Source organism: Mytilus edulis, chromosome 10 (assembly GCF_963676685.1).
Source record: "Mytilus edulis chromosome 10, xbMytEdul2.2, whole genome shotgun sequence".
NCBI classification, from domain to species: domain Eukaryota; kingdom Metazoa; phylum Mollusca; class Bivalvia; order Mytilida; family Mytilidae; genus Mytilus; species Mytilus edulis.
The window spans coordinates 39,231,713-39,254,261 of record NC_092353.1 but is presented as its reverse complement, the minus strand read 5'-3'; the positions used below and the strand labels follow the sequence as shown (position 1 = coordinate 39,254,261).

The following is a 22,549-nucleotide window of genomic DNA, read 5'->3' as shown; positions in this document are numbered from 1 at the left end:
AGATTGTATTGGCACAATCAGTAAGGAAGAATTACAAAACACTTGAAAAGATATTACAAAAAGAAGGGGGAAATTAGCAGGTGTAGATGGCACACCAGGAAATATCCTGAAAGCAGACAAAATAACAACAACTAAATATTTGCTTAAGTTTTTTAATATGATATGAAGCAAATAAGTTGTACCAAAGCAGTGGTTTGAATGTCTTGTTGTTAAAGTAATTAAAGAAAGGAGATAGAACCTTATGAGATCACAACAGAGGTATATCTATACTATCTGTGCACAGTAAGGTATCCTCTTAAATCATCATACAAAGACTCCAGGAAGGAATAGATAATGAGCTTAAACTAAAACAAGGTGGTTTCAGACGGGGGAAACGTTCTTCTGAGCAACTCCTCACTTTACCAAAACATCATTGAAATATGTTCTGGATATAGTGTTCCAATTACATCAATTTTGCAGAATTTCAATCATTTGACTCCCTCCACAGGGAAAGATAATAGTCCACCTTGAAAGCATTTCACATAAGCCATATCAGGTATAAAACTCTTTATTGATGCATTTGCATGTGCGTTAATTGACAAATCCGTACAATCTGAATTGTTCAAAGTAAATAGAAGTAAAGCAAAGTTGTTTAATGTCCGTCTTTTTATTTATGTTACTCATTAGCCGGAACGGGAATAAGATGAAAATGTATCACCAAACTAAAAGACCTTGATTTCGTAGATAACCATGCAAAATTTAATACGTAAACAGCTGAACCAAGCAGACTTCAAGAAAATGCCAGAAAAATAGGATTGAAGATAAATGCGTACAACTGATGAAAACTACTCATAACAACCTAGTGAGGTTAATTCAAAAAGACCTAGAAAATATTTATATTTATTTATAGGAGGAATAATAACTACAACAAAAAGTGGCTGTGAACATGAAATAGAAAACAGGCATATATAACCGTAGCCGTATTTGGAACAACTTTTTTTTGGAATTTTGGGTCCCGAATGCTCTTCAACTTTATACTTGTTTGGCTTTCTAACTATTTTGATCAGAGCGTCACTGATGCGTCTTATGTAGACAAAACGCACGTCTGGCGTATCAAATTATAAGCCTGGTACCTTTGATAACTATCAAAATGTTAAAAAGGCAAATTCTGCAACTTAAGAAAAATAGAGATCATTATCATTGTCAAAGTTATTTTTAACGGTTTTGGTTATATCGGCACTATTGCCTGGATGTGAAACCTTGAAACGACAGAACAAGACAAAAAGAAATTAAACTGCTTTCAAAATAAATGTCAGACAACTTCTGTGAACAAGATGGCCCAACACCATATCTAATAAAAATCATCACATCAGAGCTGGAAAAAAAAGTGATGATGTATATAGAAGGACGTTGGGGATGGATGTGCTGTGTACTAAGAATTGTACATTGAACGGACATAGAAACTAGGGAGAAAAAGGAAGTTATGAGGTCCCAAAAATAGAGGGAGCGACACTTGAACATAACAGCTGGGCTACAGTAATGACACAATGTTGACTGTTTAACCGCTATTTTTTTTAAACATTTTTACCTATCATATGTTAATATAATGGAATTTGATTCGACTGTCATACAAGTCAGAGGTTTAGCTAGCTATAAAACCAGGTTTAATCCACCATTTTCGTCATAAGAAAATGCATGTATTGTCAAGAATATGACAGTTGTTATCCATTCATTTAGGGTGTATGAGCTTTTGATTTTGCCATTAATTTTGATGAGTGACTTTCCGTTTAGGATTTTCCTCAAAGTTCAATATTTCAGTGATTTTTTATTTCTCAAAAATTGTGAAAATGAAAGATTGCCTCCTAACCTTAATTGCTGACCTCCATGAAGATGAGTGAATTTACTTTTTAAAGATTGCCTACTAACCTTAATTGCTAACCGCCTAAGTTTCTCATACAAAAATATACCAAAGTTGCCATTCTTAACATGTCAGTTTACAGGACTATGTTGTTCAACAGAAGAGAAAATCTGTAGACTTATACTAATGATCATATATAAATGTGTGGTTCCTTTTTCTTCAAGTCCTTTAGATTTGATATATATTCATGTGTTGTTTCTGGCATGGCTTTTCAGAAAACTACAGCTCCAACAAAACATTACCTGTACCAATTCAGGAACATGCCAGTTGTTATCCACACATTAAATGTGTTTGAGCTTTTGATTTGGCCATTTGATTGGGGACTTTCTGTTTTGAATTTTCCTCTGCATTTAGTACTTTTTGTGGCCTGAACTGAAGCTACACGCTTGTCCAGAAAAAAACTTATAATTGTATAAAAAACGTTATTTCCAAAAATTATTTAAAGACTTTGGTACCAGTCATAAGTCTTTATTTACAAATTTTTTTTTACAGTAAGTTTGTAAACTAAACTGTTAATGAAAATATATGGTTTCAAATTTCTAATTGGTGACTTTCTATTTCAGTATTGTCACTCCAGCAGCACCTGCAAATCAGGTACAGTATACATCTTTCACTTGATACTTAATTTCAGTGTTTTATATTTTGATTTCCTTGGTACAGGATTGCTGCCTACAAGGAAGCAATTGAAATAATAATTCTTATTTAGATGGTAAAAGTGATTTCATCTTTTTGAAAATGTAACCATGATTTGATTTGACCATTATATCCTTGTCCAAGATTATCATTGACAAGCCTCACTTTTCATAGAACAAACCTGTTCTTTTGTCCCCCTCATTTATGACCACGAAACTTGGTATATCAGCTGAATTTCACATTATATAATTAAAAAGAAAAAATGCTGCTGGTAGACAAGGGACTTACCAACCTTTCCAAAGCACCAGAGTTCAACAATTTTCTTCTTTTTTCCGTGCATGTGACGTTGCTCAGTACTTGTACATCTCATCATTATGTTAATGTGCTGTTTTTGTATTGCTATATGAGTTACAATTTATGACAAAAATCAGCAAAGACCCAGTTGTTGGCATGACACAGGTTATGTTCTTCTCATATATGTTATGATGGTATGATACTAAACCCCTAACGGGAAGGATTGTGCCTGATATTCAAATGATGAACTCATTATCTTTCAACCAGTTTAATTGAAGTCTGGAGCTGGCATGTCATTGTTTATTTTCTTTAGTTACAACTTCTGATATCAGATTCGGACTTCACTTGAACTGAATTTTAAATGTGCATATTGTTATGCGTTTATTTTTCTACATTGGCTAGAGGTATAGGGGGAGGGTTGAGATCTCATAAACTTGTTTAACTCAGCCGCATTTTTCCGCCTGTCCCAAGTCAGGAGCCTCTGGCCTTTGTTAGTCTTGTATTATTTTAATTTTAGTTTCTTGTGTACAATTTGGAAATTAGTATGGCGTTTATTATCACTGAACTAGTATATATCTGCTTAGGGGCCAGCTGAAGGACGCCTCTGGGTGCAGGAATTCTCGCTACTTTGAAGACCTGTTGGTGACCTGCTGTTATTTTTTTCTATGGTCTGGTTGTTGTCTCTTTGACACATTTCCCATTTCCATTCTCAATTTTATTGTCTTGTTTGACATTTTTTTCTAATGTGCTTTGTCTTTATTCCTTTTTAGGCTTCTTTTTTACATATTTGTTTTTAGAGCGATTAAGATTATAACAGAATGGGCGTATTGCATTTGCACCAATTTTTAAAAAATCTAATCTTTCATTTGCCCCACAAGGTTATATTTCATCTGTGCAAAAAATTAACTACTTTATTTAATCATCGCTCTATCGTGAATATTAAAGACTTGTTTATACAGTATTACTGAGACTACAATAATAGTACGTAGTCTCAAGTATTACCCCTGGATAATTGATTCAGTTCAATCATACTCATTTCTAAATTCAAAACTGCAAGTCACTTAGGTTTAGATCTATATAGTGTTCACATTTTAGATGTATCCATGTATCAATATGGACATTGTCAATTCAGAGACAAACCAAGGAAATAAGTCTCGTCAGATGTTCAAAGGTTTACTTATGGTTGTATGATGACTTGTTTCTAAGGAATATGTTTTGACTAACAAGAACTTAATCAAAAGTGTGATTTTCTTTAACTTTTTTTTTATTAATACCTGTATTAACCTGTATCATGCGTACTTACCTGTAATATTGGCGCAAATGAAAGGTTTTATAATTGGCGCAAATGAAATATTGTTTGTGGCGCAAAAGGAAGATTTTTTTGGGGCAAATGAAATGCCAATTGGCGCAAAAGCAAAGCACCGAACACAATGTTGACTGCTGTACCCCTATTTTTGACATTTTTACCTATTATGTCTGTCTGTTTTTTCACACATCATTGTCAATATAATGTAATTTGGTGTGACTGACATACAATTGAAAGGTTTAGCTAGCTATAAAACCAGGTTTAATCCATCAGGAATATGACAGTTGTTATCCATTCGTTTGATGTGTTTGAGCTTTTGGTTTTGCCATTTGATTAGGGATTTTATTGTTTTTAATTTTCCTCAGAGGTTAGTATTTTTGTGATTTTACTTTTAAGTATGACAATGAGTGACCAAAGTAAAGAACCATGAACTATCATCTGTTGAATTTTAAAATGTCTGTTTTAGTTTGTGTTCATTTTTTTGGGTGTTTTTTTGGCAATCGTTATGTTGTTCTTCAACTTATGCTAGGTATCTACCCTCAATTCTCAATACAAAATGTATATGACTTTTTAGAAATCTTTGTCTTTTTAATATATTTATTTAGACAATAACAAAACAAATATCTAGTCCACTTGCACTCTACCCATCCATACTTCTTTGAATTAAATGCTTTTGAAATCTGAAAAAAAACAACAAAATAGAATCTTAAAAGGAAACAGCTAAATCATTTTTTTAATGTATATGAAAACCAGTAAAATACCACCATACATGTATGTTCAGGTGTCTGTCTGCAATAATTATAGATTATCGTTTTGATTTTCTTGCTTGAGTGGGGACGGCGAAAGTGAGAATTTTATTACTATTTTACCTATGACGATGTTGTCAATTTCATGTCAATTTCGTTAGCAACGTCACGTGCCTTCTTAGTTTCTAGTGATAGTTTTCCATCTCAAGCGAGTAGCATGATATGAAAAATTATCACAAAAAAAGATCAAAGGAAAAATGCACAAAATAGCGATAATGAACATTCTCAATAACTGACTTAAGTTATCTCTAAAAATATTTTTTTGTCTGTTAGAAAAGTTGCTGTTGAAGGCATATCCTCCAGTAGTCTTTGTTAATTTAGAGGTTTGTATTCTGCATAAAACATATTAACATGAGCTGTTTTCTATGTATTTTTATCATTGGTTTACTGTCTCATTTATGAATACTAAAAATCTATTTAATGTTTTCGATAAAATAAACATGTGTGATTTTTTTTACTGTACATAATTCCAGCAAAGAATCCCTCTTTGGATTTTGTTAGTCTATTTATTTGTGTTTATTTTGTTGAAGTATTGCGTAAGGATTTTTTTCAGTTTTGGAATAGTTAACATAATTCTTTTAAGAAAAAAATGTCTTGAGGATAAAAAAATTCTACCTTATGCACTGTGCAACTTCCTTTGAATGATAAAAAATATCTCTAAAAGTTACATAAACTCACCTATAAATTCTATATGAAAATTCCAACCCATAACAGTAGGAATACTACTCCAAATCCCATGAATACTGAGGCTACTAATGATACAAGTAGTTCTTTGGATAGATCACGGGTAAATTTATTACTGGTCACTTCATATCTGTATTGTGGTCAAGGAAATAAATCATGTATGATGACTAAGATGATTTTTTTCAAATGCTGGACAATTCTCTAATAATTCATTTCATTGCATAAAGCTAGCTACATGAACATTTATCTATAAAAAAAAACAAATCCATTCCTTTAAAAATTCTTTAAATTTCTAAGTTGTAATTCTTTTTTTCCATTTAAATTTAATTACACTAGCTTTATTGTTTAAAAGATTTGAAAAGGACAGTGTTTAAATCATCTCCCCTTAAATTTTTGAAACATCAGACACTGGATAACTGTTGGTTCATTTATTTTCCTGAGTACCAAGAGACTATTTTCATATTACTGCCTTCTGACTCCAGAGATTATTTTTTTCTTCAACAAGTTTCCTTCTCTGTGGTAGGACATCGTGGTACTCTGTCAAGTAGAGGCAACTTAAAAGAAGTAATTTCAAGCTTACAATCTTTACTATTCAGGGGTGAATGCACTGATTTATGTTTTCTTTAGAAAACAGAAAACTTTCCCCAAAGGTTGCACTGAGTATATATTTGATTATACTTCTTCTGCTTGCTCTTACTTGACCTCTAAATTGTCATCTGCATTAATATTGATCTTTATTAAATATACTAGAACACACCTGTGATATCGCGGGTCTGTGACTAAATTAAAGTATATAACTATGCGTAAGCCTTATTTTAGTATTGGTATTGTCATCTGATAAAGTCATGCCGATTATAGGATGCACAGTTTTCTTTGCTTTCAACATCTTTCTGTTTGAACCCGTCGACCTGGAACTTATCAATTATTGGTATTATTTTTTTATCTGGAAAACAAAAGGGCCTGGAAAGGAGTATTTTTTAATCAACAGCATTGTCCCTTTATGAGTTACAAATAAAGTTGAACTCTTTGATTTGCTGTTTTACGTCATTCCGGCTAACAAATTGAAAACTGTACCTAAAGGCCTTATTTTTAGTCCAGATTTTTATTATTCGTATTGTCATCTTAGAAAGTCATTCTGATTAAAATACTACAATTGGGAACAATGTGACAATGATTGAATTTAGTAGTGTCAACCCTGTGATTACGACCCGTGTATATAGCAAAATCCTAAATACAGCGTTTGGTGGTGCGCCTGTCAGATGCGGAACGTACGGATAAGGTAATAGGTAACAGGTGAATATACTATTGGTGTCGGACTCGACCCGGAACTTCTTAATTATCGGCAATATTAATAACTTGGAAAACAAATGGGCCTGTAGTGGTGTAATTTTTAATCAACAGCATAGTACTATATTAGTTATATATAAAGTTGAATTCTTTGATTCATTGTTTTTACGTGATGACGGCTGACAAATTGGACCTTGTAATTTTAGTATTATAGATAACTTAAACATTATGAATAAAGTAGATTTAGTGCTCAACCTTTTCAGAAGATATAATTTAAATCTTAGTGCTTCTAATGTTTGCATGTAGTCAAATTAGAGTGACATTCCTACAGGGAGATAACTCATGAAACAAAGATAATTTGAGTTCTATCAGTCAAAACTAAAATGACTTGTTTTCATATGGGGTTGGACCAAGGGTCCGGAAACGGTCATATATGCCAGTCTTGACCTAAACTGGAAGTATTTTGTCCTAAATGAGTAATTGGGATTTAGGACAAATTTTATTTTTTTACAGAAACAATTTCGGTCATTTAATGTCATTTCGTTGAGATCGAGTTTCTAACATTGTCTAAATCGTCATTTTGAACTTATTTTTTGTTTGTTATCCTTTTCCTGTTATAAAACTGCCACTCCAGTAAAGTGTTATAATCCTGAGGGCCCTCCTAATAACTATGGTAATGCCTCGGGAAATATTGGCTAATGATCGCTAATCTCTTTACCTGTGTTTTTAATTAAATGTTCTATTGATCACAAGCTCAGAACTAATATTTTAAAGAAATTAAAAATTCATAACAACTGGCTGCATAATTTAATTACTTTTCTCAGCTTCGTCAATTGTCAATTCTGATTTAAAATTAAATTAAAATTAAATTAATTTACGTAAACAAAATATTGTTTCACTACAAACACACGTGCTTTGTTTACTAATACGCATACTTGAATTGATCTTCCTAAAATTAGACACTAAATCGTAAATTCAAAAGATTTCATGCTAAATTAAACAAGTTCAACTATTATAATTAATATTCAAACACTATTAAAGGTAAAACAATTAAAAAGCCGTCGATTTCCTGTGAATTTGATAAACAAAACTAATCCCGAAAATGAGTCCGGAATTGGTCGTTTTACTATTGTCGTAAAACATCCGGTTATAATTTTGTCTTCAAATTGGAAAGAAACGTAAGCGAAGTTTGAGAAATTTATTGTTTTGAATCATTAAAATCATTTCATTTTTAAACTGTTGCCTTCCTTTTATTGCTCAAGATCGATTTTAAGGAAAATGGTAGGGAAATTTCTGAAGTAAATGCGATGCAACAGTTAAACAAGTTCGTTGATGCTACCAGTATGACTGTATGAGCATACACGCAATCTTTGTTTGAAAAAGGGCACCAACTTTTAAGTTATCCGAAACTGACCGAAATTAGGTGAAAAAATTTCCGAATCCTTGGGTTGGACTGTTCAAATTATCTAATTATTCTGTATGAAGTAGTACAGATTGATGTTTCTTTGTATCAATCTAAATATACATTTTTGTAACACTAAAATATGCAAGGATACACAAAAAACCATGCCATGAAGAAAATTCCAATTCCTAGAAGAACCACCGTCAGGTGAGGGAATACTGCAGGATTAATTGGACTAACATAACGACTCATGGAATCCAATGTTAACTCCTGAAAAAGAGATAATAAAATTAACATATACATGTGTTATACAAAAATTTGCTTTGAGTTCTTATTTTAAGAGTAATCTTGTCATCTTTCGCTGAACACAACACATGCATGCCTACTGATCAAATTTCATTCCAGTTTAATATGATTATTAACAATATTGACAATAATTTCAGGATAGTTTTCAAGTTATTGTAACAGGAGTGGAGTTTCCAATGGCTTCGTTTGCCCGTTGTCTACCCAAGTTCTGGGATATTGGACAAAGTATGTAAAACACGTAAATATAAAAAAAGATGTTTATTTAAAAATCATATATATGGTTGAACTGAACTTGAACATAAGTTCACATAAATAAATATAAGGTAGTGGCAAGTCTACATCTTCTTGTATAAATAAAGGTTCCATAAGCTCCAGCCAAAGTATGAGTGTCTGCTAATTTTAAATCCCAATATAGACTGTCGAACCCCGGTGAGTGAGGTCATACCTATAGTTCCTAAGGACAACAAGCCGGACGGTAGTAATTTGGGGGCCCTTTATAGCTTGTTGTTCGGTGTGAGGCTGTGAGCCAAGGCTCTGTGTTGAAGGCCGTACATTGACCTATAATGGTTTACTTCTATAAATTGTTATTTGGATGAAGAGTTGTCTCATTGGCATCACAGGAGTTTGAAATCCTACCAAAAACAGGGTAAAAATATACCAAAGCCGACTATCACAGTAGAGCTTCTCTTGAAGAGAGAAGCTACAGGAATGCAACGCATTTTTTCCGACTTTTTTTAAAACTCTCTTCTAGAGAAGCTCTACTGTGATAGTCGACTTTGGCATATTTTTACCCCCTTATTGATTTCAAACTCCTGTGTTGGCACTCACAACACATCTTCCTATATCTATATAAATAAACATGTGCAAATCCATGAATATTACAAAATTCTTGGAAATGTTTTAACCAAATAATTATGATTTTACAGACAGATGTATAATTATTAGGGAAAAATTTCTTCAAAGAATAAAAAACTGCTATATATTTCATATTAAGCTGTTTTATCAGTTAAAACATTTTTTCTACACACTTGCTATTTGTGGATAAATGACAGGAAACCTTGTTAATTTCTGAACATAATGGTGTTTCTTTTACAAATTGTGACTTGGATGACGAGATGTCTCACCAGCACTCAAACCACATCTTCTTATATCTATTTAGCTATAAATTAATATTAGCAATAGTGAGTTTGACACGTGTCAAATTTTAACAAAAACTTCAACAGCAGACTCGCAAATTTAACACAATTAGACGATGCACATGTAAAATATGTTTGTTTGTCTATTTTGTACATGTTGACAAATATTAGATATGTATGCATTCTACAGAAGTAGGCATACATGGCTAAATTATATCGAGTAAATACCATTTCAATGTTTTTCGCCGGACCGGAAGTAAAGGAAGTGCAAGGTGCTTGTTAATGCGCATGACCAAAAGTGAAAGTAAGGTGATTCCATTAAGAAAGTAAACAGTGAATAGATATTTTAGCAACTTCAAAACATTCCTTATATTTGTCCTGATCACGATTTGAATGGAACTAAATAGTGTTTAAATATTTTTGTTCTTACATAATTAATATTAAAAGATGAAAAAATAGAAAAAAATGTGTAAAATAAGGTAAAAAACATCCTTTCCCCCTTCAAGAATGAAATGTTCCATATTTGTTTTCCCTAACATCAACAAGGGGACAGTAGATTGTCACTGATACGAAATCAATTTATATCAATTAAGTGTTAATTAACGGATAAACGATAGGGAAACTATCACTGCATAGATTTTTACTTGAAATAATATCGATGTCACTCTTATTATTTTAAATATGGGATAGACATGATAGATAAAAGTAAAAAAAAAGAAAAGATTGTAAAACTGTTCTGAAAGAAACTTAAAAAAAATATGTTAAGTCCACTTTCTCGAGGTTTCGGGACATGGACAGGGAATTACGATCCATATAATGAAGATGGAGCGGTAAGTTTATTATATTTTAAGTGCTTATATTCCTTACGGTTTTCATGACACATGTGACATAGGACAATGTATTTTTTTTAATTAGATTTAAAACTTTAAATTAGCATGTAACCACTCCTTTTCATGTAAAAATATAATATTGCCATTATTGGTATACATTTTACATATTACTTGTATATTGGTATTTGCTCTTACTTACTTTACTAGAGAAAATGTACATATATAGTTCTATAAACAGATATAAGCCCCAAAAAAATTAAATACACAAAAAATGCTTCAAAACTTTATCCATATATTACAAATCCCAGTGGCAGTGAGTAAAATGTATTACTATTTAATTTTCTTACCCCCCCCCCCCCCAAAAAAAAAAACCCAAAAAAAAAAAAAAAAACCCAAAAAAAAAAAAAAAAACCCAAAAAAAAAAAAAAAAACCCAAAAAACATTTACATGCATTGACATGTGTAACCCTATCGCATGCTAAGGACATTTATGTTTGAGAACCATAATTGCGATTCAAGACAATACCTAAAACAAATTATTTAAGTACATGTACCCTATTTTATTCTGACATGAGCCAAGAAACCAGTATATATTTTTTATTGACATTATATATTTACATTATTTGTACACATATGATCATCTACATGTTTATAATTTTTGTATCTAATATGAATAGATTGATATACATTTTTTGTTTTGTTTTTTTGTTGAGTCCTTTATAAGATAAGATAAGATAAGAGTTTTATTATTCTAATCAAGAACCCATATATAAAGGGCATCATTTTACAAAATATATATGTTTAGATTTCAAAAAGTTACTACATTTGTAAACTTTGTTTGCATAAAAAGATTTATATACATATTGGACATTTAAAGAAAATAAAATGATTTCATTTGATCATTGTTTATTAATATTTTTCTAAACCTAGAAAAATGCTGCATTTAAATTTGACATGTCATGCATGTTGATTTGATGAATATATATAAGTACCTGACATTGCTGACAAAGATTCACATGACAATATTTTTTTAAAAAAACATTGTAAAAAGATTTTCTTTAGGAGTTTTTGCTAAGTTTAAACTGTTTGCAACTAATACACATTGATCGGGAATTTTGCCAAGTGGCAGTGGTTCTCTTAAAGGAAATGAATATTAAAATAATTTACATCATCATTAATATATATGAAGGATGTGAATTGTATGCATGCTTGCAATGCATGTAACAGTTAAACTTGTATGGTACATTGTATATTAAATTATTATGCACTTAAATCTGTTGAAATCAATATAAAATGCAAATAAAATATGGATGCATGTACCACCTTCTATGAAGATTGTATTTACAGAGATTTAATGTCTTTGATAATTATCAGGGTTTACAGAGTACCAGTACACAATTCATAATAAAGGGCCCAAATACTTCTTGTGATAAATGTTATCCAGGGCGAACATGCACAGGGCATTATCATATTTATGCAATACATGTACATATGTACATGTAGATACAGTTTCAGCTAGGATTTTAAGAGCTTTATAATTTAGTCCCTTTTGCACAAGATGAAAATCAACCTTATTTCGGGTAATGGCAAGGGATCAAAGATGCATGCATGACATGTATGTATTACACATGTTACAGTACCAATGTGTTCAATTAAAAAAAAAAAAAACAGTGTAAAATCATAATTTTGCTACATGTAAATGTATAAAGATATCTAATTTTACAAACCAAAGACTACAATAATTGATATTTTTACCCCAAAAATAAGTTTTAAGTTTTACAGTCAAGATAACTAACATGAACAATGATGAAAAATCATTACCATGATTGCACAGTTGCATGGACAATGTACTTAATTGCTCCTGTATTGAACTATTAAAAAAAGAAGCACTTAAGTTTGATATATATATGCATGTAAGTTAAATATTGACTATGAGTTAATTAAGTCTGTCACAAATGAGTTTTGGGCTATGTAGTTTTATATAATTTTTTATATATACATCTTCAAGATTTTCATAATTATAATTCTCCGATTTTTATGCCTCATTTATGGGCATTATGTTTTCTGGTCTGTGCATCTGTTCGTTCATTCCGTCCGTTTGTCTGTCTGTCCCGCTTCAGGTTAAAGTTTTTGATGAAGTTGGAGTCCAATTAACTTGAAACTTAGTATACACGTTCCCTATGATATGATCTTTCTAATTTTAATGCCAAATTAGAGATTTCCCACCATTTTCATGGTCCACTGAACACAGAAAATGATAGTGTGAATGGGGCATCTGTGTACTGGGGACACATTCTTGTTGTTAAATAAAATTATGTTTGTTTTAACATTTGTTTTTTTTTAGGAATCCGATACCTCATTTTGTTCCTTGCCAGGTATAGAGGAGCCTCATCGACATGGGATCACTGTTGGGTTTGTATCCAGAACTCCCTCAGCCACTCTTATATCCCCTCCATATGGGAGAACAAGTAGTCATGCAAGGGAGGCTACTTTGTCAGCCAGTACACACTATGCAAGGGAAGCAACTCTATCAGGAAAGAGAAATGGTCCAGGAAGAGAAGTATTATTTGCTGATCCAATGTCTAGGGAAAATTCTGATTCACAAATGAACTTGCCAAAAACATTTTTAACAAGAAAAGGTGCCTTAATGTTATTTGCAGCAGATGAAGGTGAACTTGACTCATTAACTTCAAGAGCTGATGTCCAGCCCAGGGTAATGAGAATACGGAAACCCGTGGATGTAATTGATACAAGTTTAAAGCTTGGTACAATGGACAAATTAGCTATGTCAGTTCTTCAGTTTGGTGAAGAGGTAAAGTAATATATATATATGTACAATAAATGTGGTACATTTTATATGCATAATGTAAATTACACGGCTATAATAAGTGTTTTTCCATTGATTTCTTGAAAAAATAGTATACATGTAGGAGTTCTGAGAACGCTGCTTACAAATGTACATGTATCTCATTCCGGTCTTAACTATTTTAAACAAACAAGGCACATAATTGAATAAGAAAAAAAGTCTTAATTTGGGACAATATTATAGAAATACCATCTGCATGATATATCATCATTGTAAAGGGTAATGACTAATGTCACATGGCCATTGGTATTCTGTAGGTCACAGGGTTAAAAAAAGAAAGGTGGTTGAAATTTTTGATGTGAAAATATTTGAATTCACATCAATCATATAATTTGCTTCCTTGAAAGACTATGTAGATGCCTAAAAAATGTCACAACTTATACAACTTTTCCAACCTTGTTCCACATTGACATCTCCTAACTACTACATGTTTATTTGTTAATATTTCAAACATTTTCTATGACAGGTTGCTTTAAAGATTAACAAATAAAAAATTTGTTATAAACTGTTTATATTTTTAGGGTTTAATAATAATTAAGTTTTGATTATTGACTATTTGGTGATCTAACCTCATGTAAATGTCAATTAGAAAAAGATACTGAATGTGGTAATTGTCATCGAGGGATCATTTAACATATACATGTATGAAGGTCAAATCATTGGAACATGAACATGTACATGCAATTGAAAAACATTTATTCAATTTATGAATATGGCCTTGATTATATATACATTTACAAATATAGCTATTTGATATCAGAACAAGGCTTGAATTATGATGTGCTCATTGTTGAAAGCCATTTACAGTGACCTTAATTTGCTAACATGTACTTCATTTGGTCTAAGAGTGGTGGATAGTATTATCATTCATTATAGCAAGTCTCTAAAAAATTTCTTTATTTCTATATTATTTACAACTGATCTCTTATTGTAAGCCTGATAAAAAGCATAAAATGAGTTGATTTGGAAAATTTACAAATATATCAAAAAATTAAACTTGTAGTACAATCATGAAAATAGACAAGGGACAATTGTATAAAAATAAGGAGATCTATAGCTCTCTGTATGGCATGCAACAATAACAAAAGGCCCTGGGGTGACTAAATGTAAAACAATTAAAAAGAGCAAACCAGGCGCGGATCCAGAGGGGGGGTTCCGGGGGTTGGAACCCCCCTTTTTTTTGGACGATCAATGCATTTGAATGGGGACATGTAATTGGAACCCCCCCCTTTGTCCAGGGTTAGGAACCCCCCCTTTTTAAAATGGCTGGATCCGCCCCTGAGTTTCAAACAAACTTATTTGGATCAAATTATTTGGTGTTGAAGTCGAAAATAATCATATATATTTAATACAGGGCTAAAAACAATTGTTAATTCTTTATCATGTTCTTGTATATGTGTACATAAGAAAGTACATGTATCTTAACAATATCTCTAAAGAAAGGGACTGTGTATGAATAACTTCAGTTTCAAGGTTAAAATTTATAGATACTTATTACAGCTTATCTTTTAACAATTGTTGTCTTTCACACAGTGTTTGCCAAAAGTTCAGATATTGTGAATTTGAAAAACATCCAATAATTACATGTTGAACTCAATTTCATACAAAAATGAAGGTATATTATTGAATAAGACTTAGTCATAATTGCTGCACTTTTATCGTTTAAAATCTTTTCTGAATTTATCACATTAGTATTTTGGCCCAAAAATTACAAATGTATTTGACCAAATAAGCAGTCAAGTAGAAAAGCATGAATCTGCTTCCTAAATTTGTGATATTGATGGTATATGCATTTGATAAGGGAATTTCATTCTTTGTAATAATTTACAACTACATACATGAACAAAATGTAGTAAGATAATTTAGATCTTCAATGATATATATTTTTTTATTGTTATTGAGTGTAAAGAGAGGATGCATTTTAGTCACACTTATTTATTTAGCCACTAAAAACTTTGTTTTCAAATATAGCTGAATTTGTCTCCTAGAAGTCTCTAGTTTATACATCTGTGATTTTTTTCTTACGTATAAAACATTTTTTTTGCAGGAGACCCAAAAAGAGAACAGTACTGTAACTGATGAGAAAAATAAGATGTATATGAAGTTTTTAAACAAAGTAGACGATCGTGATGTAGACAAGAGGGCTCAGCCTGGTGGTGATGTAAAATATTACCTCAGTGATCTTAAGCATAAAACCAGGTATGTTTGTGTTTGAATAAAGATCATCATTAAAGTGAAGGACCCTTTGTGTGTTTACAATATAAATGGACATTTAATCTAACATTAAATCTTTGCCTAATATCCTTTAGAAGTATAAACCATTCAGACATCATTATTTATGTTTCATTGGCAGAATGGTAATCGTTTTCAGCAACCTATAGCTTAAACAGTTACTAACCTTTGAAATATTTTTTTCTCTGAACTTTGGAGAAAAACAGGAAATGTGAGGTGTCTTTCCAATACACTTATTTTTGATTTTTTGTGTGTTTTAAAGCCACTATGAAGCACCGCTTATAAGGTAATTCATGGCATCCATTTTTTATTGTTGGAGGAAGCCGGAGTGCCAAGAGAAAACAACGGACCTTCAATAAGAAAACTGACAATCCTAGTCAACTAAGATTGAAGTAAAGTGCACCCGCATGAGCCGGGTTCGAAGTCACAACCTCACAGTGACTGGCTAGTGATTATTGTAGAAACTACTTAGACCACTGGACAACTCAGGCCCCTTCAATGCTTTTGAAAATTTGTGGGGATAACATTGGACTACATATATGTTCATCATTAAAATAATATACTCTATCAGACATTTTCTAATATTTAAAAAAAAATTGATTGTGGTAATTATCAAGAATTGTTGTAACACTTATTAGGATAGACTTAAGTGTAAATGAGTAGGCTGTGAAAAAAAGAGAGTGTTGCTAGAAGTAACAATCCACAATAGATGGATAATTTATGAAAGCCATTTTTTTTCCTGGTCAAAATTAGTACATAGTCCATTAAATTAAATCCTTCTTTTTTCTTTTGAATGAGGTTACTTGTACATTATTAGATGTAAATCATGGGTATAATTCAGAATTATTAACTTATGTACCCTTAAAGTTTATGTTTATGTGCTAAAATTTAAGCAACTTTAAAATAGGCAGCTGGCTTTAATAATGACGGCTGTTGGCTGACTTTTGAAGTTTAAGCTTACATTAAAAAGTTTAAACCCTAAGAAAAACATGTACATTCTCTATATGGTTAAATGGTAAAACTATTGCTTCTATTATTGTTGCTGTTTTATGATAGTACTTATAGGTCCCTTTTAATTTGAAATTTAACATTAATGGAGTAGGACATTTTGCAGTAAAACATTGCTTAGATCACAACAACTTGAATTATTTGATTTCTTATGACCATTTAAATGTTAGATTTATTTTGGCGGGTGTATGTTGCTTGTGTTTACATTCAGCACAATAGTCAGACTAATATTTACTATAGGATTTATAAGATCCTTTTTTTACCAGAGTTTAAGTCAATATAAAACCACTCAAATTTTTGCTAATGTCATATGGAGGTGTTGGATTTAATTCTTATCTTGGCAGAACCTGGTGACATTGAAAATCACTTTAAACAATGATCCCCTTTGATAAAAGATCTTGCACTTGTGAAAAAATATTTCAGTATTATAAAATACTCTTAACTTTTTGAGTGTAATGTAAACTAATATTAAAAGTAGACCTAACTTTAAAACTTTATAAGTATTGCATATCAATGGCAGTATTGTCAGCTAGTCTAATCCATTAGTTTGAAGTGCAAAAATCTATAATTGAAGCATATGCATGCTCAGATATTAAAATTAAGTGAAGTAATTTTACATCAAATTATAAGAATAACAAAAACAGAGTACTCAGCTGTGTGAGTTTAAACTAATACATGTACTGTAGAATTCTATGGAAAAAAATTATTCAATATATGAACAACTTAGAATTTAATAAAAGTCAATGGTAATTTATTTCAACACCTGCATGCAAAATTGCACCAACTAATTTTTCATTCAAAAAAAGTGGCAAAAATCGTCTCACTCATACAAGGGTTAAAGCATAAGTCTTGGATTTCTGACATGAGAAAAGTCAACTTACTTACAAGATAACCCTCTTTTGCTTAGGTGTACCAAGAAGGTTTTATACTCCTTGGGTATTTACAGTACTATTAGTTTTATCTGGATCAATAAATTCTCGCTTTTCATTCTAATTGAATTGTGATTGGCACCCATTATTAAAAAGAGATGCACTGAAGTATTGTGTTAACATGTAAAAATCAGTGCATAGATAAGAAGATGTGGTATGAGTGCCAATGAGAAAACTCTCTATCTGAGTCACAATTTGTAAAAGTAAACCATTATAGGTCAAAGTATGGTCTTCAGAGAGCCTTGGCTGACACAACAAACAGCATATGCATGCATACCACATGCATTCCAACTTGAACATATATATATATATATATACATGCATACCAACTTGAACACATTTATTTATAGAATATTTGCACATTTTATTCTCGTTTATCTGCATTCGATCAATCATCTGTCCTGACTTTATTGACAAATTAAACAGAACAGTTCAATTTAAATAGTCTTATCAGGGATTCGAAAGATAAGTCATATCTCTTATATCCTGACTTATTTGTTTAAAGTTTAAAGGCATTTATTTTATCATAGAAACAGACAACCATTCTATTGTAATAAAAATTGTATATCATTTTATATTGTGATCTTTATTAGAAATCAAACTATTACAAGCTAGCTAGGGAGGTCAATTTTATTGGGTTTTTTTTAGAGGAGGTTACCCTTATGTTACATTATGTTATTTAAAATATCCAAATGTTAAAAAAGTACTGGGCATGCTTAAATATTGTAATAATAATGTGCTGTCTAAGCTGTCAATTTTTATTCAAAAGGTAGAAAAGATGCTTGTCTGATTTAAAACTGCAATAAACAAAGATTTATCTCTGAAGATGTATAATTTAAAAATGTATATTGTATGTATTATGAAATATGTTGTGATTTATATTGTGCATAATATGCTCCTGTTACGCAGTCTTCTGTGGCTGAGTTTTCTTTAAAAAACTATGAAACATCTTAAGTCTAACAAATATTTTGGTAACATTTTTCTCAGGTGTACACATGTACTTCTAAACAAATTGACTGGTCAGCAGCTTGTCATTGATGATTTATTTATGTCTGACACGGGGGGTCACACCTACTTCTTGTTTTTTCAATACTTTGCATCATAAGCATGTGTATATGTTTAACACAACATCCCATACATCTAAGCTTCTTGTATGTTCATAATAATGTGATTTTTAAAATATGTATGTCAAATTATAGTTTAACCTAGTTTTTGTGGTTCACCGAACATGGAGTTATGATTCTGTGAGCAGCATGGTGTGCTGTGGACAATAAATATTTTTTTTTCATTTTCAGTTTGCAGATGGGACTTTCAGGTGACACAGCATTGCCAAGAAATCGTGAAGCCTTAGAATTGAGGGCTATTCTACTTGGTCTACAAGGGGATGGATCATGGCCAATGACCTACAGACAAACAGGTGCAGACTTCAAAAGACCAAGTAACTTAGCTGAACAATTTTCAAGACCTGCTGCACATTTGCATCATCCTCCCAGGTATATTATATATTGACTTCAGGACTTGTTGAGCTTAAACTGTAGACTTTGTATATTTGATATTTATACACATAGGTTTTGTACTGTGTTTGGTTGAAATAGGGGAAATGTAAAAGACACAAAACTTCAAAAATAAATCGTAAAATTTAAAAACTTTTCAACTATGCAAAATTGAAAACCAAAAAAGATAAGTTAAACTATAAAATAAGATTGCATAGGATTAAACTTCATTCATTGTGTACAATGTCATGTTTACAAAGTATATCATTTGAAGATTTTAAGTTTTAAATGTGCATTAAAGATTCAAGTTATAAAATATAGCAGCTGCATAATTAAGAAACATATCAATTTATTAAATATTTTAGATTATTGATTCCTGCAGTGACATTCAGTTTCCCAGCAGTAACAAGTTTATTGAATTTTACTAAGTCAGATTTACATACATAAATTTCATTTTCGTCAAATACTTTTGATATTAAAACGCCTGTCTGATTATTGATTTGTTCAGTTGATCGGTTTTACCAAAGGAGTGTAATAGGTATCCATGATGAGAAAGGGAACAACTTTTAACCTATACGGAGAGTTATTTATACAATTTCAATTTTAAAGCCCCTATCACACATAGAGGCCTTAAGTGTTAATCTTGTCTGTTTGTATGTCTGTCTGTCTGTATCTATGTATCTAACTTGATTTTTTGTTTTTTTCCTTTGCTTTAATTTCCTCAAGCAAACATTATGAAACTTATACACAGTGCTCATTATTACAAATCATAGATCAAGTTAGCATTTGGGTAGCACCACTTTTACCATTCTAGAGTTACGTCCCTTTACAAATGAAAATGAATTGCCAATTTTTTTGTTTCCATTCTCTTACTTAAGTTTGCCTCAACTAAGTGTTATGAAATTTATATGCAATACTTATTACCACACAACTCAGATCAAATTAGAATTTGTAGTACCACTTTTCACTACACGAAAAGGCAGATTTACAACAATTTGGGCAATCATGTAAATGTTTGACAAATGTAACTACTATTCTGCCAGATATATTTGCGGACCTACTAATGTATATGTAAATGCATTATTCCTTTGGCATTATTTTGGACATTCTCAAAGATATGCTAAAGATAATTATTTTATTTCCATATCTTTATTCATATTCTAAAGATATGTAAAAATAGGCCTTATGTTTGCATGCACTTTCCAGGATAGGAGATGTATGCAAATTTTAAAATTTACATAAATGTTTTACAGAGGTGTGGGCAGTTTTGAGAGACCGCGGTTTATAAAACATTTACAACCAATGTAAATGCTGTCAAATGTTTATGTTATATTTGCAAACGTTTTTTGATATCGTTCATGCATGTAAAGAAATGTATTGTATTTACTAATACTTTCCAGTATTATAGTTATTTTGATAAATATCGATATTTGCAACATATCTTTACAGACGTATGCAAAGTTTTGAGAGACCGCGGTTTATAAAACATTTACAACCAATGTAAATGCTGTCAAATGTTGGTGTTATATTTGCAAACGTTTTTCGATATCGTTCATGCATGTAAAGAAATGTATTTTATTTACTAATACTTTCCAGTATTATAGTTATTTTGATAAATATCGATATTTGCAACATATCTTTACAGACGTATGCAAAGTTTTGAGAGACCGCGGTTTATAAAACATTTACAACCAATGTAAATGCTGTCAACTGTTTGTGTTATATTTGAAAACATTTGTCGATATCGTTTATGTATGTACAGGAGTGCATTTTATTTACTTATACTTTCCATTATCATAAATATTTTGATAAATATCGATATTTGCAACATATCTTTACAGACGTATGCAAAGTTTTGAGAGACCGCGGTTTATAAAACATTTACAGCCAAAGTAAATGCTGTCAAATGTTTGTGTTACATTTGCAAACATTTGTCGATATAGTTTCTGTATGTAAAGACATGTATTTTATTTACTAATACATTGTACTTTCCACTATCATAGTTATTTTGATAAATATTAATATTTGCAACATAGCTTTATAGACGTATGCAAAGTTTTGAGAGACCGCGGTTTATAAAACATTTACAACCAAAGTAAATGCTGACAAATATTTGCTTATTTTTGCAAACATTTGTCGGATGTATTTATGTACGTAAAGAAATGCATTTTATTTACTTCATAGTTAGTATATGAAACATTGATACTGTGAAGTTGTCTTCACACAGGTATAGCTTTGCGAGACTGCAGTTTATATAATCGCATGCACAACAAACGTAAATGAGGGTCGTGATTAGAGCTAAAAGAAGAAAAAAGAAAATAATTTACTCCCCAAAAAATAGATAAAAAGGGTCTAATATATACAGAATAGAAAATAATCATGACAGTGGGCATAGAATATAAAAGAAATAAAGGAATATGATCTAAATTATCATAGAATACAGATATGAAAGACCCCATTCAGACCCTAGTAAATGCTGTAAGATGTGTCGATTATTTCACATTTACGGAAAAAATAAATCCATATATTGTATAGTACGTTTTGCAGCAGAGTTCACGTATTGATTGTTTCAGAGAGTCACACTGAGCGAACATTTGAATTGAAGTAGATATTGTTCTTCCCGATTCAAAACAGAACTGCTTGAAGATATAATTAATGATATTAAAAAATGGCAAGGTGCTTTTTATATGTCGGACCGATGATATTTTTTTTCTATTTGAATAAATAAGGAAATATCCACAGCTTTACTCCAGAACCATGGGAAAAAAAATTTAAGATCTTGCTTGCATAACAAAACACGGCTTTAAAATGTTCATAACTTTCCTTACAGCAGATTTTACAATTCGATATGCTTGAATCATAACGGAAACTTTAACTAAGACGATGAATTGTAACAGTAAGCTGATATTTTTTTTTTACATCTTATATAGCCACATAATAAATGGGTAGATGGATTGATTTGTGTAAACGTCCAGTTGCAAATACTACATGAATCTCAGGTGTAGGGAGAAATGCACTATTATTATAACACTGTACTAAATTGTAAGCAGCTTTTCCTTTTGTACTTCAAAATATGAAAACAACGATGTCATTTAGAATGAACTCTAAACTAGAATAAATAAGATCAAATCGATAAACACGGTATGTTTTGTCCACATCAAGCTTAAGTCTACCAACCTTGATGTGGACTTGGAAAAAAGTTAGTTTCGCTTCTGCTTATTTGTGATCTTTTTTTCATTTTAAACAAGAGCCAAGGCGTGGGTTTTGCATGATCCTATGATTTGAAAATACACGAGTATGCACATACATGTATTTTATCAGAATGTTGTCAGAATGTTTATGTTTACAATTGAAAATGTCTAATAATACAATGAAGAAAGAGATGATGATGATGGAAGTTTTTAACAACCTCGACTGGCTATACTGCGAAGAAAGACCATA

General features: G+C 31.2%; 1 protein-coding gene and 1 long non-coding RNA gene across 11 annotated transcripts in view; one reads left to right on the top strand and one right to left on the bottom strand.

The window, feature by feature from the left end:
• Positions 1–5,726: 5,726 nt before the first annotated feature.
• LOC139491142 (uncharacterized) lies at positions 5,727–13,046 on the bottom strand. Its single transcript, XR_011656467.1, has 3 exons — positions 12,936–13,046; positions 8,464–8,579; positions 5,727–5,750 (listed from the first exon to the last, which is right to left on the bottom strand). It is a non-coding gene; the product is annotated as an uncharacterized lncRNA (long non-coding RNA).
• LOC139491123 (calponin homology domain-containing protein DDB_G0272472-like) overlaps positions 10,255–22,549 on the top strand; it is a 51,007-nt gene continuing 38,712 nt past the window's right edge. For all 10 annotated transcript variants that reach the window (XM_071278529.1, XM_071278528.1, XM_071278527.1 and 7 more), the window contains exons 1-4: positions 10,255–10,581; positions 12,925–13,392; positions 15,494–15,645; positions 18,911–19,108. In XM_071278529.1, coding sequence (XP_071134630.1) covers positions 10,510–10,581; positions 12,925–13,392; positions 15,494–15,645; positions 18,911–19,108 — 890 coding nt within the window. In that variant the 5' untranslated portion in view covers positions 10,255–10,509. The remainder of the gene's footprint in view (positions 10,582–12,924; positions 13,393–15,493; positions 15,646–18,910; positions 19,109–22,549) is intronic.